The sequence below is a fragment of the Talpa europaea genome, assembly GCF_964194135.1.
Source record: "Talpa europaea genome assembly, chromosome: 7".
NCBI classification, from domain to species: domain Eukaryota; kingdom Metazoa; phylum Chordata; class Mammalia; order Eulipotyphla; family Talpidae; genus Talpa; species Talpa europaea.
In genome coordinates, this window is record NC_140074.1 from 22,493,380 (window position 1) to 22,515,938 (window position 22,559).

At 36.9% G+C, this 22,559-nt stretch overlaps 1 protein-coding gene across 2 annotated transcripts in view; it reads right to left on the reverse strand.

Annotated features, from left to right (window-relative positions):
- ADAMTSL1 (ADAMTS like 1) overlaps positions 1–22,559 on the reverse strand; it is a gene marked incomplete at both ends in the record, with an annotated part of 350,834 nt that overhangs the window by 199,662 nt on the left and 128,613 nt on the right. For both annotated transcript variants that reach the window (XM_084239275.1, XM_084239274.1), the window contains 4 exons: positions 1,138–1,276; positions 4,744–4,855; positions 13,459–13,616; positions 17,139–17,213. In XM_084239275.1, coding sequence (XP_084095401.1) covers positions 1,138–1,276; positions 4,744–4,855; positions 13,459–13,616; positions 17,139–17,213 — 484 coding nt within the window. The remainder of the gene's footprint in view (positions 1–1,137; positions 1,277–4,743; positions 4,856–13,458; positions 13,617–17,138; positions 17,214–22,559) is intronic.

Sequence of the window (22,559 nt, forward strand, 5' to 3'; positions counted from 1 at the left end):
ATGAGCTAGGAAATATGGTTCCTATAAGCTAATTAACTATTGCAATTTCACATTACATGTAGAATTTAGAATTCATGAATGGAAGGCAGAAAGACTATAAGAAAATGAACTTTAAAAAAACTGACAGCAAAAAATAAAAACCAGAATTGCATTGCCTATAATTCAAAGGTAGAATGCTTTTCATCCATATTGCTCAGATAGTTTTATTCAACACTTTGTTTTATGCATATATGAGTATCACATGCATAATTAAATTATAATTTAAAAAATTAAATTGAAGTGTTTCTCAGAACTCCAAGGATCTTGAGAAAGGAGTCTATCTTTTGGTCTTCCTAATTAGGTTTGTGGGGGTAGGTTTTCCTCTATTCTTTCTTATGTATTTAGAATGGGCAAGCTAATTAATAAGGAGAATTACAAGGAAGTGTAATAAAAAGGTAAAGGTTACGCTAATGAAAATATTGTTGACCTGTACTTTTATGACTCCTTGTCACCTGAGATATTTCCATTGTTAATCTAATTCTTGATCTTGCAAATAATTTGAGGACTAACTGGCTTTCAAAAGCAAAGATAGGAGAAAATGTCAAGTGTCTCTTTAATACCTTTAATTAAAATAGCTTTAAAAATTGAATAGAAGTAAGTTCTTTCTCTAGCAAAAACTGAACTTATTCAACTGCAGAAGCTGTTCTAGGACTGGTTTTGATTCTGGTTACTCAGTGAGGACCACTCGAGTCTCAAATGGGCCAACTGTGACCCTGGATTATGATCTGTTCTGATTATGTCACTGACCAGGTGACAGAGTTAAGATGGAAAGAATCCTGAGAATATTGTGCCATCCCATTTGTTAAGGTCCATTGACCTGGGCCTTGTTCTGGAGATAAATAAGTAATCAGAATGAAAGGAAATCAGAAGAGAAAATGACTCTAAAGAGTGCTTCATTTGTAATTTTACAAATGGAAAGTCTGTTGACCCCCCAAATAGCATTGATAATGCAACAAGAACAAAGGGCATGGGTACTAATAACAGGTAGTTAGGGATGGGCACTGGACAGCAACATTTATTTTTAATTTAAAAAATTTAAGAAGCTTATTTAGAACCTGATTTATGTTTATCATAAACAAACTAGTAAATTGGACTGACCTGGCGGGACAAGGATCCAGGTTGCACTCCTGAAGCTTGGGTTTGGGTTTGATGTTCTCTGGGTAATAGTGACAGTACTGATCAGCAACCACACGGTTGCTCCGGAGATCATAACACTCTGCCGATGTCAGCTGGTAACCTGCAATGCCAAACCATCCAGGCAAGTTCATATGCACATGTCAATCCAATATATTTCTTTCTGCCTTTTTACTACTTCACATTAATGCAAATCCTTCCCCAGTGCTCCAGTCATTTCCAGGACAAAAGACAGATAAATGGAAGGCTCACTCGTGTTTGCAGGCCTTAAATACTGTGCTTTTTGCTAGTAATCCACTAAAATTTTTAATAAATTATTACCATAGGGTTTGCACTATGGAAAGGCATAGCTAGATTAGAACACTTTGTGGTAAGAACTATCCTTATTTATTTTATCATATCTAAAAATCTAAATGAGGATTCTGTTTCCAAAAAAGATCAACATATTTATTAATCAACCGTCTCATGCAAAGACACCAATTTGCTTCCCTTGTACCTGGGGTAGCAGGGTCAGTCAACACCCAAAATAATAAGCCCTAACACATCTCCCCTTTGCCAGTAGGGGACAATGACATACACACTGGATCAGATCTTGTCAGCTGCCTGGGAACATTATTTTTGCTTAAATCCAACCTGAATGTATTAGGCTGAGTTTCCACATAGGAAAAAAAAAAAAAGTCCTACTGTTTAATTTTTGCTTCACCCAAAATCTTTTCTCAGTTCTCTTAAGTCTCTAGCTAATATTTCTGAAGTTCCCATGCACAAAATTCTATTGCTTAGAGAATTCTCTTAAAAAAAAAAATAGTGCTGTTGAGTTAATGCCACTCACACTATGTTTTATTGTTCCTACCTGTTTCTTGTCCTGTAGAATTTTAGGGGTAGCAGTGATGAGGACTTACATTCTTGTGGTAAAAAGTAAATATGCATAGAGAATTTCCTAAAAATAGGCTTTTGGTATCTTTTTAACCCTACCCAATCTCCAAAATATATCGTCCCAGGCAGGTGGTTGAATATTATTATTGTTAAACATAGGTTAGAAAGTCAAAATCTTGCAAAAGATTTTAGGAAATAGAAGGAGGTTTACAAACCAGATTTCCTGGCTATAGGCTATTTTCTCAGACCACCCACAAAAATTAATTGTTCATTAAAGACCAGAAAAAGATCTTTTAACAATTTTACTATAAAGATGAAAAGCATGGAAAGTACTGGGTAAGAACATGTGTTCCATTTAATTTCTTGTCTTATTAGAAAAATCAAAGAGTAAAATACTATTTTATTTAAGTAAATATACTTTCATTTTTCAATTGCATTATACTCTAAAACAGATAATTTTATGATGAACTAATCATTTAAAAACTTTCCATATAACAATTTATAATTGTTTATAATGCAGTAAAATGTGGCGCAATCAATAACCAAATTATAAATCTGAGAATTATTTATAAAAACTATAATTTATCACCTTAAGAGATTGCTTTGATGCTATTTTAGAATGTGTGGAAGTTTGGAACAAAAATGAAGTAAGTGACTGAATTAGTCAGATAATTGTGTTTTCTAAATTCTTTTTAAAAAACAGTTTTTGAGTTAATATTGGTTTATATAGTTGTTCCCATTATACAAGTGTAGGGTCCTCCCTAGCCCCCCTAACATTTCAAAAGTTATTGGGAGTAGTGATTCTTTACACTTACCCTAATGGTCAACCAGTTGACTCTGGAACCAAAAATGTGAAAGGAACTTAGACTTATTTCTTCAGTCATTTTCAAACTGTGATGCATGAAGTCTGGTTCCCAGATCACTCACATCTCTACAGAGCAGCATTCCATTTATCTGGCACTCTAGTAAGATTTCCTTTGAATACTTGATATTTGATAACTCAAAACATTTGAAAACTACTGATGGTTTACTTCTTCATTTAGATGCAAGGAAAACCCAAAGGGGTTGGATATATATGAATGTAACATTAATTGCCTTAGAATAAAGCAGACCATTGTCAAGATTACTGAAATTACACTCCAGAAGCAGGTATGCAAAACTCACATAGTGGGTATATTATTGATTGGCTACTTCTCACAAAGAATGGTTTTCATTTAAAAAGGAAGAAAAAATATTTCCTTGGATTTCTTTCTTTGAAACTGGTTCCTGTGCTAGTTATGAGTATGTATATCAAAAAATGTTCACACAAAAAAATCAAAGTGATTGGAAGTTTATTTTTTAAGTAATTTTCTATTCAGGATACATACAACAACTGGAAACACTATTTTACTGAAATGTTTAAAATGTATTAGTAGTTATTTAACATTAAGTAAAGGACTTGATGAGATTTTTGACTGATTTCAAGCTAAAATCCAATGTTGCTCTATAAAATCTCATTTTTGATGATTTGTTCTCATTATGTTGACAGATGACACAACTAAAGATTTGTATAACACATTCTTATGTTTTACAAAATATAATGGATAATCACTTGTCTTTATTTTGAGGTACCATTATAGTCAAAATAATTAGTTTATGCCTATGTGGATCAGCTACTCTTAAGTCATCCAACTAACAGGTTTCCATGAAGCTGGAGATAGAATTTATTTTATGCCCTAGTTCTTAAAGAAATATACATCCAATTTTATATCTGTTAAATTAACAAAATCCAAAAAAAAGATAATCCACAAATACTGACTCAGTTGGCAATACTAAAATATTCAAATACTATTTATTACCCTTCTGGAGAGAATTTTGGTAATGTATGCCAACAGCCAGAAAAATTCTAAAACTCACTGTTAAAAATTTATTTCAAGGAAATAATTTGAAAGGAGAAAAATACTTAGGTATTAAGTTATTCATTACATTATAATAAGAAAGTCTAAATGAACTAAATGATTTCTATAGGGATATGGCTAAATAAATTCTTATGAAATAATTCAAAGGCAATTACATAACTATTAAAATTATGAAGAGCAGAAAATGGGAGGAGGAAACCTATTCTAGTAATACTAAGTGCTATCTATATACGGATATGATAGAGCAGAAAGTAAATTATTTGGTGAGAAAAGTTTTAATGAACAAAGTGTCAGGTGGAATTCCTTTAAATGCATGGATGATGAAATACAGTCAAAAAGCAATTGACCCTAAAACACCAAAGTGGTGCTTTTTTTCTTCCTGATAATAAACTAATTCCTTTTATTGAATTTATCTTTTTGGATCGCTGGGATTTCAGATTAAATAAATTCAGTTTCAACCACATGTGTAACTTATTCTCAAATGGATGGAATTACCTCAATACACCATGCTATGTCTTGAGGTAATTCCATCCTTTTCATCCTTGCTTTCTATAGCATCAGGGAAAGAAGTCACAGACATTTTTTCCCTAATAGGACTCTACAAAAAAAAATGTCTGATGGTGCATGTAAACTGAGGTAGATACCTAGCCTTCCAGGAGAGCTTCAAAATTTGGCCCCATTCAGAAGGAAGGATCAGATACATCGCAGCACTGAATTTCTTCCATGCGGAAGTGACTCATAATAGCCAAGTCTTCCATTGCAGAAGCCAACAGTACCTAGGCTAAGTGAACACCATTACCTCCTCCACAGGTTGCTGAGCAAGGAAAGAAATCCGTCTCCCGCCATCGGTGAATGATAGGCTGATAGAAGATAAACTGGACTGTACTGTCAGCGGGTCCCAAGTTGTGAATCTGCAGGAGATAGCAGAGCAGAGAAACTAGTGTGACAGAGCAGTGCTTTCTAAGTCCCTTGCAACTTTCAACAAGGATGGAAGATAGTACTGCAGGCCTAGGCTGCTTGAGGGACTAATTTGGGGGACAAGTGGCAATGGTAATGTCAGATTTTTTTATCATTTGGCCAGGAAATGGTCCCTGCATATACCATTATCATCACCCCTTCTCAATTTTGCTTCTATAGAACAAGGGATAGCTTTTTGATTTCAGTAGGATTTTAACCCAAGTCACATATATTATAGTACCTCTTCCTTCTTTGCTTGCAATCTTTCTGATAAAATTAAAAAAACATAGGTTTAGAAATGGACAATTTGTTCGAAGAAAAGGATAAATTCCTGAGAAAAAAAATAAAAATGTTTGATTAAGGAAAAAAAAGAGTTAAAGAAGTAGCTCTTCCCACTCAAAAATACATGAAGTTCCTGGTATTTTAGTGATTCATATATTTTAATGTGAAATGTTACCAAGTGAAAAAGCTTGCTAAAATGCAAATTCCTGGGCCCATATCCAGAGAGACAGGCATTTTGGTTTCAAATCCAGGCATTTATATGGTTCAAGAACCAAACTATGAAATATACCAATTTATATTATAAAATCAATTACTTCAAATAAAACATGTGCTTATAGACATTATAAGTCCTTTGCTTTTTTAAAAGAGAAGATGTGAGGCAGTAATTATTTAATGGTTTTTAAAAGTACAAGGTTGAGAAAACATACTCAAATTTAAAGAGAAGGAAAAAATACCTAACAGAAACAGTGTCTTGATATTGAAGGATAGGATATGTTCCCCAAGATGTCCAGAATAGGCCTTCAAAGACATGTGGGTCATTTTGAGCTAAGGTTGATAGAGGCTCTGTGGGTGCCAAGAAAAACTATTAGCCCTCCCTTAAATATCTAGAAGAATGAAAATTAGGGATATATTACCCAAATGTAGGGTTATCTCTAGAAATAAGCTTTCTCCTATACAGAAAAAACCTATGTATATGGCAGGGCAAACATCCTGTTTCAGAGCATCTTGTTTTTTTTGTCTTACGAGTCTGTTTCTTCTCTCATTGATGCCCTACACTTCTAAGTTGTTCACTAGCTCATGATAAAAATGGTTGGTTTGCTCTATGTATTCCAGAATTTGCAAACATGCAGATTCTCCAAATGTATCTAATTACATTTTTTTCCCTATGAATCTGTCTGATGTTAATTTGTTTGATCAACCCAGGATGAAAGAACTCAGAGGGGTAGGGGGAAATTTCTTCTCCATCCCTACCACTTCATGAAGACAGAATGACATGCCAAACAACATTTACATGGGTAGGCAAGGCTTGGATTATATATTACACTAAGGGAAGTTCCATGGATGCTGAGAAGACCATCTCTTACACCAATTGCCTGGCAACAGCAGGAGAGGCAGCAGTCAGCTCCATCATGTGCCTTTAGTTTTTACTTATGTTTTCAGGCCTTCACTGTCCCAAATACACTTGATCAAGAATAAATTGATGGATATGGCCTTCAGTTTTTAAAGAGACAGCCCTAATTTTCTGTCATTGAGTTTAACAGATAGATTAAACACATGGGGTACAGAAGAAAATAGGAACACTAAGGGAACAGAGACTAGGTGCTAAGCCCTAGATGAGTTTGTGGAGTTTACAAGAAATGTAGAAATATTACACAGAAAGCCTAGAAAAGCTGGGAAGAAGAAAAACTACAGAATATCTCCTGGATTGCTGCAGTTCTGACCCATGAAGCATCTAGGTCTTTTGTATGAATAGTGACACAATTCTCTACTCTAAAGCAAAAACAGTTGAAGTAATACTGTGTCTTTCACAAAAGGGGAACATGGCATACAGATCAATATTTTTTAGTCCTATGTGTCAGATATAGGATATTAATTGCTTGCTTAGAGATGTAGTATTAATCACATTCTTTGGAAAGTTCTCCCTCTTTTTTTAAGCTCACAAAAGCCTGAGCTCCCGTGGATGTGTGGGTATCATTATGGAAAGCTATTAGAAGAGGACTCTCATTTGAACACATGCTCCATGAGACAATAAAAAGAGGAGAGCCACTATATAGACCCAGAGAATTGGGCTGGTTTGTGGGGGTTCTTTTGGGGATGCTAGAAATGGAGTCCTAAGAAAGGAGAAAATCAAGAGATAGACTATCAAAATACTTCAGAGAAAGCTTGTTCTAGAGTATCTCCAGAGTGTCTGGGTTTATCTTTTGGCGTAGTTAAAGAGGCAAAAAGATGGCGTAGGCCCTTTTTTAAAGCTCCCTGGAAGTTAACAAGAGAAGCACCTCATGACAAAAGTTTTGATGTTAATAGGGAGAGCATGTAAATACCACATTGAAGAAAACAAATTGCTTAGAAAGTATATTCAATGAAAATGATACATAAAGACATGAATGCTGAGACCACACAGATTTGACAAGAGCCTGGAAACAGACAGAGGTATCATTATGCCAGGTAGATAAAGCCAGGCAGAAGGGATCCCGATCTTCGATCACCTAATCTTCCACGTTAACATTCCTGCTGCTTTCTCCTTTCTCTATAATCACTTCCCTGTTGTAGTCCCAGCAATGACTACCACCATTCCTATTATTTGCAGGCCACATCTACTTATATTAATCTAATATTGAAACTACTGTTATTCCCACATATACATGACAACGAGAAAAATGAGGTTCAGAGAAGTTAAGTGATTTACTCTATGATACCCAGCTAGGGAACAGCAGAGCAAGGAGTTGAATTTAGGTCTGCGTGGCTCTAAAGTTGCCATTCTTTTTATGGTACCACACAATTTCCCTACTAGTAAACATACAGACATTTATGTGAAGCAGTATACTTGTAACTGGCTTCACAGTATCTTTTAAAATCTTCATTTTAAAGTCAAAAACAACATTTAAAATTAAAAGCTAACCTGATGCCTAGTTAAAATAGCTTGTTATTTCTGATTTTAAATGGATTTTCAGATGTGTAATACAGTATTATTAATTGCAGCCACCATGCTGTGTTACCTTGCTATGACATAACTGGTGACTTAACGCTTTTTGACCTCCTTTTTACCCATTTTGCCTACCCTTCATCTGTGACAATACCAACCTATTTTCTGTATCGATGAGACTGGTTTTTCTCTTTTAGATTTGTTTTTGATTTTTGTTTTGGAATCCACATATGAGATCATATGGTACTTGTATTTCCCTTCCTGACTTATCTCACTTAACTTGATGCCTCCGGGTCACTACATGATGTTGCAAAGGGCAACATTTCTGATGGCCTAATTGTTGCTTAGAGATGAACTGCCATATTCCTTTTTTTCTGATTTGAAGAATTCCAGCCTGCTCAAGCCTTTATTATCACTAGCTCTAAAGCTTCATAAACCCTAAATCCTCAAGCATCAGGTTCTAGTTCTTAAGAGTATGCTAAAAGCTTCAGTTTGATACCTTAGAATTTTATTCTAGCAAGCTAAATATAACTGATATAAGCAATTTTGTCTTAATAAAAAGAATGTTCTAAACCAAGGTTTTCTTCCTATAATTATAGCCGTTCACTGTTTCTAATTTAATATAAATCTTTCACACTGAAAGTAAAGATGATGACAAAAAAATATCATTTTCCACTGCCACTGAGCAAACTTGATGACAAAGCTGCAGGGTGGTATAGTGTGTATGTGGTAAAGGTTTAGCTCTAAATCCGTGTAAAATCAAAGGAATCAAGGAGACATTTCAAACACACAAAAGATATCCTCAAGTACACAAAGGCTCTCCCAAAGTACTGTGAAATTTCCTTTCAGCTGGGAAAGGACTAATTTGTGAACTTGGGGACATTCTCTATCAAGACCTTTCACTAACTGATGCTGTAGAACCTTTTGCCACAGACAGACAGGCAGAGGGCTGGTAGTCAGAGTACCCTTCCCCCCTCCACCCCCCAGATAACCCCCAGCTTCAGATGAGTTATTGATCTGGCCTGAGAAGAGGTGGACAAAATGGAGTTTTGGAGACCCTCCACTGTGAGCCTCTGTGCCAGGACCCACAGTGGTATTCCAGGAGGTCAGACACTTTCAGGGCAGCTAGGGATATTATATGCGGATGATGATGGAGGACAGAGAAGAGGTAGAAATAAGTCACTTTCCCTGCTAGGTAGGGAATAAAATGGAAAACAGGTGGATCTGTTGATTAAGTGACTTAGTCCATTATGCTTGATTGTGGGCTGTTCTGGGGGTTGATGGTGATATAATCCATCAACATCTTGAGAATCTCAAGAAATTATAAACATACTTTAATATATTTTAGGACTTTCAAAATATGCAAGTATCTCAAGTTCTTCCTTAGAGCACATGTGTGTTCATTGATATAGATGTTATTTATTGCCTTTGACTTCAATAAATCCATGAAAACAGGTACCATTTATTTTGCTCACCACAGTTCAGCATCACAGACAATGTTTGACACACAGTAGGAGTCCGGACACTTGCTGAGTAAATGAGTGCATGAAGGAACAACAAATAAATTATGTGCTGATCATGGGCCTTTGAAGTACTTTTGGAATTGCAAACCATAGTTCATGACAAATTCTTGCAAGAGTTGTCATCTCTTCATTTATACCAGCTAGTTTTCTTGTTGATATCATGACTGATCATTTCTACCAAATGCTGATAAAATTCATAAAAAAGAGACAGTGATTATTACAAAACAACCCTCATCCAACCCAAATGCCCAAAAATAGATGACTGGATCAAGAAGATGTGGTACATATATACCATGGAATATTACTCAGCATTCAAAAAAGATAAACACATGCAATTTGCAGCAACATGGATGGCGCTGGAAGGGATCATGCTCAGCGAAATAAGCCAAAAAGAAAAAGAAAAATACCGGATGGTCTCACTCATAGCAGGAATCTAGAAAACTTAAATAAGGGACCAGGAAAATGAATAACTATAAGAAAGTGAAAATCAAAATCAACAAAAAACTATGAACCAGAGACACTTTTTGGGGGGCGGGGGCGGGAGGGGAGGGATTGGAGTCAGAATGGGGGGGCTGCAATTGTATGGGGAATATAACAATAAAATTTATTATCTAATAAAAAAACAAAACAGAACAAAACAAAAAAAAACAACCCTCATCCAGGATCAATTTCAACCTTCCTTTTATGTTTGTTTCTAAACTTTATTTTGTGAGAAAAATCTTCCTTTGGTGCAAAAAAATGTCTTTTTCCTTTTTTTTTTTTTAAGATTTATTTATTTATTTATACAAGCACTGGGCACAGTCAGAAGCACAGGAGGGTGAGAGAATCCACCACAGCCAGAGCGGGGAGCAGAGCAGGCAGAAGGACCGAAGTGCACCGCTGAGGGGAGCAAAGGGCGGCAGGAGGGGTCTGCGCACCATGTGGGACCCTCCTCCGGTGGCTGGGAAGCAGCCGGGGATCGAACTGGCGCTGCAGAGGGCTGCGGGCAGCTTTGCAACCCAGCGCTCAACCGCTGCGCCACCGGGGAGGCCCAATGTCTTTTTCCTCTTAAACAAAAATTATATTTTGGCAATAGATTGCTATGGCAATATGGACAAATGACCATTCTGATTCCAGTATATCTCCTTCATAATGGAAGCTATTGCTTAAATTAATGTGTAATGCAAAAGAGATTATACTTTGAACAACACTGAAAACAACATTAAAAACTATATGATTTCTAATCCCCTAAGTCACAAAAGATGACAAATAATCAGTGATCCTTAATTTTCAGCTATTTCCTGGGAAAAATAAAAAACCAGATTCACTGGAAAATGTTTTCTTTTTTTTTCCTATACATTATTAAATTATCTGGCTTATTTTCAAGTTTAATAAACCAGTTTTAAAAATTATAAACTCTACCATAGGATAACTTTACATTTACTTGAGTCATGATGTTTTCTAATAAAACGCTGACTTTGTTTTGCCACCTAAAGCTAGGTCATCAAACAGGATATCTAATCCAGCCAACACTAACATGACAGCTCAGCCCATTGTTGAGTGATGATATTTATGAATGCTAGGGATCTAGGCAGTATCAAAACTCTTTTGAACTCTAATTTCCTTATATATGTATATTCATACATAAAATGAAATCCTTAGAAACACCGCATACTGCAAAAAATTCTGGTCAGAACCAGAGATTTTTTTTTTTTTGGTCCTGATTTTTCTATGTGAGCTTAAGCCTGTCTCCCAGCTCCCTGGTGGCTGTTTCCTCAGAGGTACAATGAAAATGTCAGCATCTTTTATACTTGAGCAATTGCCACATATACAAATCCAGCATTCAGCCAGCAGTTATTAGTACTTATTGGCTTCTTTTTTGGAGCTGTGAAGACAAGTAAGATTCTCTCCCTGCCCACAAGGAACACACATTGGAAAATGTAATATAAACAGGAATTTGGGGTCAAGTCACAAAATGCTTCTGGAAGAAGGAAATCCTGAAGAACAAGCATGAATTAGAGAAAAGAATGCAGGAAGTAATGATGAAAGCACTGCAAACAGAGGATGTTGCATTATGCAAAGTTAATGAGCTATGGTGGGGCAAGATGTTAGGAGACCTGCAAACCATTCATTTGACTGAAACAGGAGGGGAAAGTGAAAAACAAGATCAGAAAAGTAAAGAGAATCCAGATCATCAAGAGTAAGGTGCTATGCTATAGACTTGCATTTTAACTGCAAAGCAGCGAGTTGAGGGCCAATGCAAAATTACCGAGGGGGGTTGTACTTTTTGAAAACTCACCCTAAAGGCAATATAGAGAATGAATCTGAAGCTACAAAACTAATTCTGAGTCCATGGTAACAGTTTAAGTGAGAAAATACAAAGGCCTATACTAACACAGTGGCAGCAAGGATGGAGAAGAAAGAACAGTCGTGAGAGATGATATGGAGGGGAACTAGCCAAGTTTAATGTCTGCTTCAGGGCATGTAGGAAAGGCATCAGGTTGACTCAAAGGTTTCTGACTTGGTTGGGAGGATAGTGTATTCCACTACCAGATAAGAAAAAAAGATCAAGGCAGTTTCTGGGGCTAGGCAAATTTAGCTTACAGCTTCCAAGTGGTAATGTGCAGAAAGCAACTGAATATATGAAATACATTCGATGATGCTGTGAACTGTTCAAATGTGAATACTACTACTTGAATCCAGTTCTGTATTTTCAGAATGTGTATTAAGTCTTTTTTTTTAAAGATTTATTTATTTTTATACAAGAACCGGGGTGCAGGTCAGAGGCACAGGAGGGTGAGAGGATTCACCAGAGACACAGCAGGGAGCAGAACAGGCAGACGGACTGAAAGCACTGCTGAGGGAGCAGCGGGCGAGACAGGAGAGGTCTGCCATGCGATGTGGGAATCTCCCTGGACGGCTGGGAATCACACCTGCACTACAGAGGCTGCGGACAGCTTCACAGCGCTGCGCTCAACCTGCTGCGCCATCGGGAAGGCCCAGAATGTGTATTAACTCTTGCAAGTCCACTAAGGAAATTAGTTTAAATTGTTTATTTAATAGCAGTCTAAGGGTTTAAAAAAAAAAAGACTTCTCAATTTTTAAAATGCATTTGCTTGTTTAAATGAAATTATTTAGTTACCTATTGACTCAATTCAATGTGAGATATCTGATTGTCATTTATATTCATGTGGCTAGCGTCTGGTCTGGATTAAAAAGAGCTACCAAGCAGATGGAGAGAGGACAGCACTCTGGAACCCTTCTTCCATCCAACCTATCACATTTTCCTACGTGCATTTGTACTTCCAGCCGCCATGGGGTCATCAAGCCTTAGTTTAAATCAAATGTCCTCTGGCTCCAGGTCCCATGATGAAAAATTTATGGAGTCCTGGACACATTACAAGTTTTACAGCTTTACAGCTGAAATCCTTCATGTCCTTCTGACCTACTGAAGGAAAAAGTATGTTTTATTTTATTGTGATTCCCAAATGTTCTTCTAGTATGTACATTTTTCCTAAAGAATATGTATGTTGCTTCCAGCAATGTGTTTTATATTACCTTGAAGAGTAGGAAAGCTACGATAGAAGGAAACATCTTAGTCTTGTTGCCAGAACAAGAGAAAACAGAACTTGTGATAGGAAGCATGACCAAGCCTACAGATCTTCAGTTTGTCTTTTTTAAACTAAGAACCCCTTATAAAAGTCAACAACAGCATCCTAGCTTGTTTTAAAAAAATAGTTTATATCCCCTAATACTTACATGTTGACTTTTTGAGCAGGGTATCTCTTATTAAAATACTAAATATATATATACACATATACATGTACTTCCTAGGACCTTAAAAATATCACATGTTCTTGTGGATTCCAGGATGTAGCGCAAGGCCCTTTTAAAAAATTATGTTTATTGAGGTGACATTACTTTACAACACTGTATATATTTTAGGGGCATAAGAGAACACCTCCACAAATATATTTTATATCAAGCTCCACACCCTTCAATTAAACATTTAATGGAATAGCAAGGTTTCCAAATCTATGTCAAAAATTGAAGTTTTTTCTCTCTTCAAGAGATGGTATGTAATACCAGTTTGGATGTGACTTGAAAACAGGTACTGTAATGTACTCACCTTGACAATGAAATCTGCTGTGAGTGGTCCAGCCATTCTCAATATCTCTTTGTCAGGAAATTTCTGGAAGTCCACACTAGAATTGTCCACAAGAAAGGTGCCTGTGGAGCTGAGACTGTTTTCACCTTTTGCCCCCTGGAGGGTTTTGGTTTCCAGATCTATGTAAGAAGAACAGAGAGAGAGATGTTTCTCAGGCCTCCACAGACCACAAGCAAGCACATTTAATGCAATGAATAGTTGAGAGGCACACAGAGCTTAAAGCATCATTTTTTACATGCCTGACAAAATTGAAATTGCGATAGAAACAAAATATACATATTCTGCATTACATAGGAGTTTCTCCTGCAAATGAAATTGCTTTTAAAACCTATTAGCGGGCCTCCCCTGGTGGCGCAGAGTTTGAGCACTGGGCTGCGAAATTGCCTGCAGCCTCTGCAGTGCTGGTTCTATCTCCCGCCGCTGGTTCAGGTCCCACATGGCGCAACAGACCTCTCCTACCTCACCCGCTGCTCCCCTTAAGCAGTGTATTTCGTCAGTTTGCCTGTTCTGCTCCCTGCTTTGGCTCTGGTGAATTCTCTCACCCTCCCACATTTCTAACTGTACCCAGTGCTTGTATAAATAAATAAATCTAAAAAATAAGTAAAACCTATTAGCCAAGTTTAAAGCTTCCCTGTGAGAAAAATCTTGACTCTCAAATGACTTAACGAGGGCATCTGGCTAAAGTGGGGTGCCACTTTCTGTACAATCTTATTCTCCTTAATAAACCATCTCCCATATATATTTTGAGGAACCTCAGTTTAGATATCCTCTGGTTTTTCTTTATGTTCTATGAGATCCAGGGTGCACCTCTGAATTCCTTTAGCATCAGTGTGACTTTTTATTTGTGCATTACCCTGTGATTACTTATAATTTATGTTCTTTATTGCCTATGTATACTCTTGCTCACAATAAAGAAGCTATAGGGACCTAAGGACAGAGAAATAAGAACACTTTTTTCAGCTTGCTTTCTTTTAAAAATCATTTTTGGTATTTAACTCAGCATTGTGTACACATATTTCTTAAAATACTTAAGATAGAAAGAATGGTTTCATTACTAGAATATTCCAATCTGAATTTGGTCAATATCAGAAGCTATCAGGCAACTTCTGTTGTAGGAAATTACAGCAAGCTGGGGATGATGGTAATTATGATGTGTAGTTCAGAGAAGATTATGTTTTTAAGTGATGGGGAGGTGAATTTAGAATAATTGCCCTCTGCATGAAGGCAGATAGAAAAAGTTTAACAAGTTTTCAGAACTTGCATGAGCACCCTTGTTTTGTCATTAGTTCTTCAGCAGAGAGATGGGGTGCTTGGGTTGGGTTCTTCGACTCCAAACCCAAATTCAATCAGAATGACTCCCCTGTGATATGGATTAAGGACAAATGTATGGACACTGGGGGTACTCAGCACCTAAACATTTGTTCTAAATTATTCAAAATATAATTTATTCCAAGTTCTCTAGCCCAGGAATATGAACAGTTGTGAAATGTTGATGTCCATTTACATGCCCTTGACCCTCAGATGGAGTCTGTGTAGAAACTTGTTTGGGAAGAGGCTAACTTCCCTCTCCCATCCTAGTGCAGAGAGAACTTTGTAGAATCTTATATGGCCCATCAAGGGAATATGGAAGCGGGGAAATCACAGTTGTTGACATCAGAATAAAAAGCCTATGTTGTCTTGCGTTAGTCTTCACTCCTTGAGCTGTCTTTTATGCATTTGTACTAATTTGTGGAAGTCTTTCCAGGACATAAAATAACTTAGTTTTAGAAAAATCCTGGGGTGCTAAGCATGCTCTGAGCATCTGATTCAATTTTATCACCAGGTCTCCCAGCTGTCCTTCTTAAGTTATATACATCTAATTAAAGATGAGCTGAGGCTCGCCTGGATTGCCTCTCCTTGTTCTCTTGTGCCCTAAATATTTAAAGTTGGTTCCATATTGAACCAGTTTCTGGAATGAAGGGCAAAAGGAGTGCAAGAGAAACAGGGCAGCATTTATTCACACATTCATTGCTGAGTTATATTCCAAATACAAACAAATAACATGTTATGAACAATATGTCTGTTGGGGGAAAACAGCAGATTCCATTTTGCTTTTTGACATTTCCGAATATCATTTGCAGCTCTGCCTATCAACTTCTTGAGATAATTAAACAATGCCAACTTTCAGCTTTTTCATGATCACCTAAATCTGGGAGGTTTCTACATTTATACAAATCTATTTCCTCTTAAGTTTATTTGTTCAGACTTTTTTTTTTCTTTAATAATGAGTCAGACCCCCATCTTGGTGATGATCTTGGCTTGAATGTTATGTTTTAGCCTGTCACAATTCAGAAAAATACTGTTTCTGAGAGGGGTTATTATACTGGCAGTTACCTATGTCAAATTCTCAAGGGGATAAACAAATCATTTGAATGGTAATAGTGTACACACATATATCATTTTTTGGCATGTGAACACTGTATTTTGGAGGGTTGTTGTTTATGGTTTGAAAAGAACTTGGATCCATATAAGGTGAATTGGGAGTATTTTGGCTTTGCATGAACTGTGCCTTACTTAATCCTTTACTTCACATGACCCTTCAAATCCCACCTCTCCAATGAAATGTATTTTTACGTTTAGAAACACTACAGTAGGCTATGTGAACTTTTAGTTACGTGACTTCAATTTGTCTTCTTGTTTGTCTTTCTAAAATGATTTCACTCATAATCTAATTGCCCAGAGATAATGCTAGCTACTTAAACTGGTTTCATAGGCATGTGTGTGGGAGGGGAGAAAGAACAGAAAATGATAGATACCTCTTTAGGAACCCAGGAACAATCACAGAGTGGGGATCAAAGATGCTCAAGGGGCCAACTGAAGTGAAATCTTTCAGTGAAACTTAATTTTTTAGAGAATACTAGCCTACGCTCTCCTATTGCCTTCCCTGGTTGCCAGTCTAAAATTTCATGCTTATAATTTACAGGTCTACATCTAAATAGCCCTTAAAAATACTGAAAAAGATGTGGCTGTATACTGCTGCCTCGGTATGACTGAAGATCAATTCTTGCACAAATTCTGTGGGGCATGCTACCATTTGATTTTTGAGGTTATGATTACCCTTCAATCCTACATCCCAAATAGCTATCTTCAAGATATTGTTGACTTGTAGACTTTTATTATCCTTAATATATGGGATGCTTAATTAGACTAAAAGGGCCAAATGCCACGGGGGCAAATTTGTATGGTATTTCCATGTTTCCCTAATTGATAAAATAATGGAACATGAGAATAGGAAGAAAAAGAGAAAAAAATGGAGAGGAAGGCAGGGTTGGTAGGAAGAATTAAACAAGAAAAGGAAAGGGCAAAAAATAAAAAAAGATTGAATGGAGAGAATGAGAAATAATGTTCTCAAAAGCATAAAATGTTCTTAACTCATTGGAAACATTTGTTTTTTATTTTTTAAAAATGACTATGGTTAGAGATAATTACTGTGCTGGTTTGTGCTATCTCATCAGGGAAAGGATAAACAGAAGCACTCAAAATATCATATTATGATAGAGTAGAAAGATTTGTACTTCTGTAGTTTAGCTCTTCTGGGAACAAAAAAATAAATAATAATGTCTAAAACCCCTTACCCCTAAAGAAAAACAAGTTATACTTACATAAGTGATCAGGTCCTTTCAAGACCAGGCGAATATGTCTACTGCCATAAGGAATAGCAACCACGGTGTCATCCACTGGAGAAAAACAAAGAAAAGTATTAAAAGCACATAATCCAATACAAAATTACTTATACATATCTTTCTTATACTTTATCACCCTAACATTGGAGGAATTTAGTTTCAATAAGAGATTCCCAAAAGATAGCCACTTTCTCTGAATTTTAACTTAGCATCCTGTCTTTGGGAAAATTGAATTTCAATTAATGAATTTCAGAAGTTCACCAACTTCTCTGATCCTTAGTTTCCTCATTTGTAAAATGGCAATTGTTATATCTCTTAATAATGTTATGAAAAGATATAAATACAAATGTTAATATGCAGAAGTATACCTGGTAAGCAGGAAGTATTTTGTAAATATTACTTTCCTTCCCTTTAGTCCAAATCTCTTTAAGGACAAAACTGAAAGAGTGTTTTTCTTTTTTCTTTTTTTTTAAAGATTTGTTTATTTATATAAGCACTGGGTACAGTCAGAAGTGTGGGAGGGTGAGAGAATTCACCAGAGCCAGAGCGGGGAGCAGAACAGGCAGACTGGCGAAATACACTGCTGAGGGGAGCAACGGGCGTGGCAGGAGAGGTCTGATGCACTATGTGGGACCCTCGCCAGATGGCTGGGAATCGAACCAGTGCTGTGAGGCTGCGGGCAGCTTCGCAGCCCAGCACTAAACCGCTGCACCACCAGGGAGGCCCGAGTGTTTGCTTCTCAGTGCTTCAAGGTGTCTACCACATAGTCAGCTGAATGTGAAAGAAGGATCATATGCTCTCAATTCCTTCTCTAAAAAGGTTAGATTTCTCAAGTTCTCAACAGTATTAAATATTCTATGCACACTACAACCTTCTCACTGTCTTCCATTAATGAGGAAAGGCTGAATTTCAGATAGCTTAGAATGTGTGTCATATAAGAACACAATTCAGCAGGGGAATATAGGAAAGGAACAAAAAAAGTTCAGACTGGCCATAGAGCTTTAAATGCCTTGCATAAAGAGATGGATTTTTATGTTTACAAAAGAAACTCAAAGCAGTTAAAACAATGGGATTTCTAGAAATAGAAAGTCTTTATTGTTTATCTACGGGTCAAGTAAAGTGCAAGTAAAAGGGAAGCTTTCTGTCTGGCCCTGCAGTGCTTAGTGGCTGTCTCCTGCCTCACACATTGCTCAGGCAGCCTCCTTTTTGTTCTGAAGTGACTCAAATGCCATGAGCTGCTGACTCAAATTCCCTAGCTTCTGGCTGATGCAGCAACCTTCATAAGCTCCTAGGAAGATGGGGAGGAAGCAGAAATTTGTTGGGAGAGAGGCAGGATGGAGAGAGTAGACCAGTCAAGAATGGACCGTCTCCAGTTGCCCCTCTGCACTTGCCCAGTCAGAGAATTTGGAGCATCTCAGGCTTGTGCAGGCTTTTGCAGACTTGGTCAGCAGCGTGTAGCAAGAGAGGCAGAAGTCACAGCTTGTTTACCTATGGTTCTCTAAAGGGTTAACAGATAATCGGCAGGAAATTGGGCAGTCTACAGTTTCTTTCTTCACCATTATTTTTTTTAATTTATATATATATATTTTATTTTTATTTATTTATTTTGAAGATTTATTTACTTATTTATACAAGCACTGGGTACAGTCAGAAGAGCAGGAGGGTGAGAGAATTCACCAGACCCAGAGCGGGGAACAGAACAGGCAGACCGATGAAATACACGGCTGAGGGGAGCAGCGGGCGGTAGGAGAGGTCTGCGCACCATGTGGGACCCTCGCCGGTGGCTAGGGATCGAACTGGTGCTTCAGAGACTGCGGGCAGCTTTGTAGCCCAGCGTTCAACAGCTGTGCCACCAGGGGAGGCCACACCATTATTTTTTGAATGTCTCCTAGTGTCAGGCTCCAAGCTAGATTTAATGACAAAGATAAACAAAGCACCAGTCCAAGAAGATAGTTCTTGAAAATGAGACCTAAGAAGGAATTTGTGGAGAATATTCCACCCTCTATCCTGCTTATGAAAATTCCCAAAACATATTAATTCATTTCTTAGAAGCCCTGAACCAAAGAAATCCATCCTACTCTATTAAACCCAGCATCTCGCCACTGTTTACCCAGAGAAACTTATGAAGTGTCATCAGGTCACGTCAGCTGCTACATCTCAGAATATATTTTAAGTAAGTCTGTGGATGTGGAAAGTCTACAAAAAGAGACTTGAGTACCCACTGATTTAGGTATTTGAAGGAGCTTCTGAAATCAATTCCCCGTGGGTACCCAGGAATGACTGCAGCTACGTTTGGGGGGAAGTCAGAGCCACATGTGGAATTTTTTACTGCACTGGAGTTTGGTACACCTAACCCCAGTGTTGTTCAAGGGCCAATTATATTTATAGATATACAACTGTATCTAGTATCCATCATGAAAAAATCTGTAATGTCTAGAGTTACGTAGAAAATTATCAGGGACATCAAGAAACCCAAAAAATACAGGCTACACTGAAAGGAAAAATCAAAAATCAAATAATCAATAAAACACAGACTAGACATGAAAGTAGCACTGTAACTGTATCCCGTATGTTCAAGAAGTTAAGGGCCAAAAAAGAAATCTTTAGGCCAAGAAACTTTGTCTGGTGAGAGCTACCAAGCATTTAAAGAAGTAATATCAATTCTATATAATTTCTTCCAGAAAACAAAAGAGAAAGGCTCATATCCCAACTTATTGAATGAGGTGGGCTGATACCAAACCACACAAGGACAGCGTAAGAAAAGGATACACCAACAACAATCACTCATGAACATAGACATGGAAAGCCCTCAAACAAAATACTGGCAAATCAAATCCAGTAATCTATTTGAAGAATAATACACCTTGATCAGCTAGACTTTATCCAAGGAAAAGCAGGACAGATTCATTATTTGAAAAACAATGTTATTCATCACAGTAAAAGTCGAAGGAATAAAAAACACATGATCAAATCAACTGGGGCAGAAAAAGCATGACAAAATTCACTGTCTATTTAGGACAGTAACATTCAACCAACTGGGGACAGAAGAGAGCTTCCGCAATGTGATTAAGAGATTCTACAAGAAGCCTATAGCTAACATCATACTCAATGGCGAGACAGGGAATGATTTCCCCTTTAAGTTTGGGAATAAATTGAGGATATCTACTCTCAAAATTTTTGTTCAGCATTGTGTTGGGCATTCTTGCTGGCATAAAACAAATTGTTTACAAATTGAAAAGGCTGCACTACCCTGAAGGCACCTGATCACATCTTGTACCTTGATTTTAACCTAGGAAGACCCATTTCAGACCTCTGAGCATCTGAAAGTATAAAATAGTAAGTTTGTGTTACTTTAAGTCATTAAATGTGTCATAGTTATTACAGCAGCAACTGGAAACAATTACATCAGAAGCTATTCAACATTAGTAGCCATTAAGGAAATGCAAATTAAAACAATGATGAGCTAATATACATACCAGTTTGAGTGGCAAAAATACAAATACAGTATCAAGTGATGACAAGAATGTGGGGCAAGTGAAACTTTCAAATGTGGATGGTGGACATGCAAAATATTAAGCCACTCTGAAAAGTCTGGCATTTTCTTAAGATGATACACACACACACATACACACACATATACACACACACCCCTATGAACCACAAATTCTCTTAGGAATTCACCCAATTGAAATGAAAGCATGACTATACAAATACATGCATATAGCTTTATTTACAAGAGCTCCAAAGTGGAAGCAATGCCAGTGGCCATCAGCAGGTGAATGGATAAACAAACTGTGGTATTTTCATACAATGGAATTACCACTCAGCAAAAAATAACAACATCAAATGGACAAGCTATGGCATTAACGAATCTCAAAATAATTATGATGACTGGAAGAAACCAGATGGAAAAGGTTTTATAGTTACATAATTCTATTCATAATTCTATAAATTACAATATAATCCATAGTGACAGAAAGATGACCAGGGTTGTCAGGGGACACAGACAGTGGGAAGGAGGAGGGTATGATTATAAAGGGCAGAATAAAACATCTGGGATGATGAATGTGTTCATGATCTTAACCGTGGTTTCACAGGTGGATGTGTATCTCAAAACTATTTGAATATCCAGTTTCTTTCAATACCCAGTTTCATGTATGCTATGTATACCTCCATAAAGCTGGAAAAAAGAACCCAGTATCAATGTATTTTGTTTCTTTTGTGGATTCTTTTAAAATGCAGTATCACAAGAACCTTGATGACATGTGGAAATTGACTAAATCCAGAGTTCAAAAAGAAGTTGAAATTGGAGAAAATGTTTAATTATCAAGTGTTAGTTTTCTTTTCAATATGCATAAGAGTATTGTGAATTAACTAATAAAGAGAATCTGAATCTAAATAGACCTAATAAGAGCTATCACATAAAACCCCAAAGTTATCAGGTGGCTTTGAGTCATAGTCTCTTAATTTCAATGGCAGCTTTTTTCCTTATCTTAGTGGTACCTAAAATGATGACACATCTTTCAGCGATGTCTTAGATTCAAAGAAATGCAGTATATACAGAATACAGACACTTCTCATTATCTGTAAGCACTACAACCAGGGTCTCAGCCTTCATTGTCCCTAGCCCTGCTTTTCTTATCCATTGGTGGATCCACTGGAGTATCTACTCAACATAGTGAGCCATTTAAAAAATAAACCAAATCAAGACTTTTTTCTGCTCAAAATCTTCCAGTGACTTCTCATTTTATTCAGACTAAAAGTCAAAGTCTTTACAAAATCTTACAATGTTTGTGCCATCCTTCACCCCCACAACATTTCTGTTTTCATCATTTTCCAGACTTTTTATATATGTGTATATATTTTTCTTTTACTATTTATTTATATAGATATATTTTACATCCTTATTCATTTGCGTACAATGTATGCTTTCTCTCTCAGGTGTAGTCCCCATAAAATACCCACCAATTCACTCGTGAACCATCACCATAGTCCCTTGTGCTCTTCCATCCCCTGTTTTGATCCTAATGCCTTCCCCCTCCCTTGCAGAATGTCTCTGATTTATAGGTGTCTGCTAATTTTATTGATTTACGTATTATTGTTATTTTTTTTCTGATCCCTTATTTTGTTCTCCTATATTCCTCCTATACGTGAAACCATCTGATATTTTTCTTTTTCCTTCTGGCTTTATTTCACTGAGCATAATCCCTTCGAGCGCCATCCAAGTTGCTGTGAATGGCACAAGTTTATCTTTTTTGATTGCTGAATAGTATTCCATTGTGCATGTATACCACAACTTCTTGATCCAGCCATCTGTTTTTTGGCATTTGGGTTGCATCATTTCCCAGTCTTCTTTAAGCTCACTTCAATCACACTAGCTTCTTTGTGCTTTACGAACTA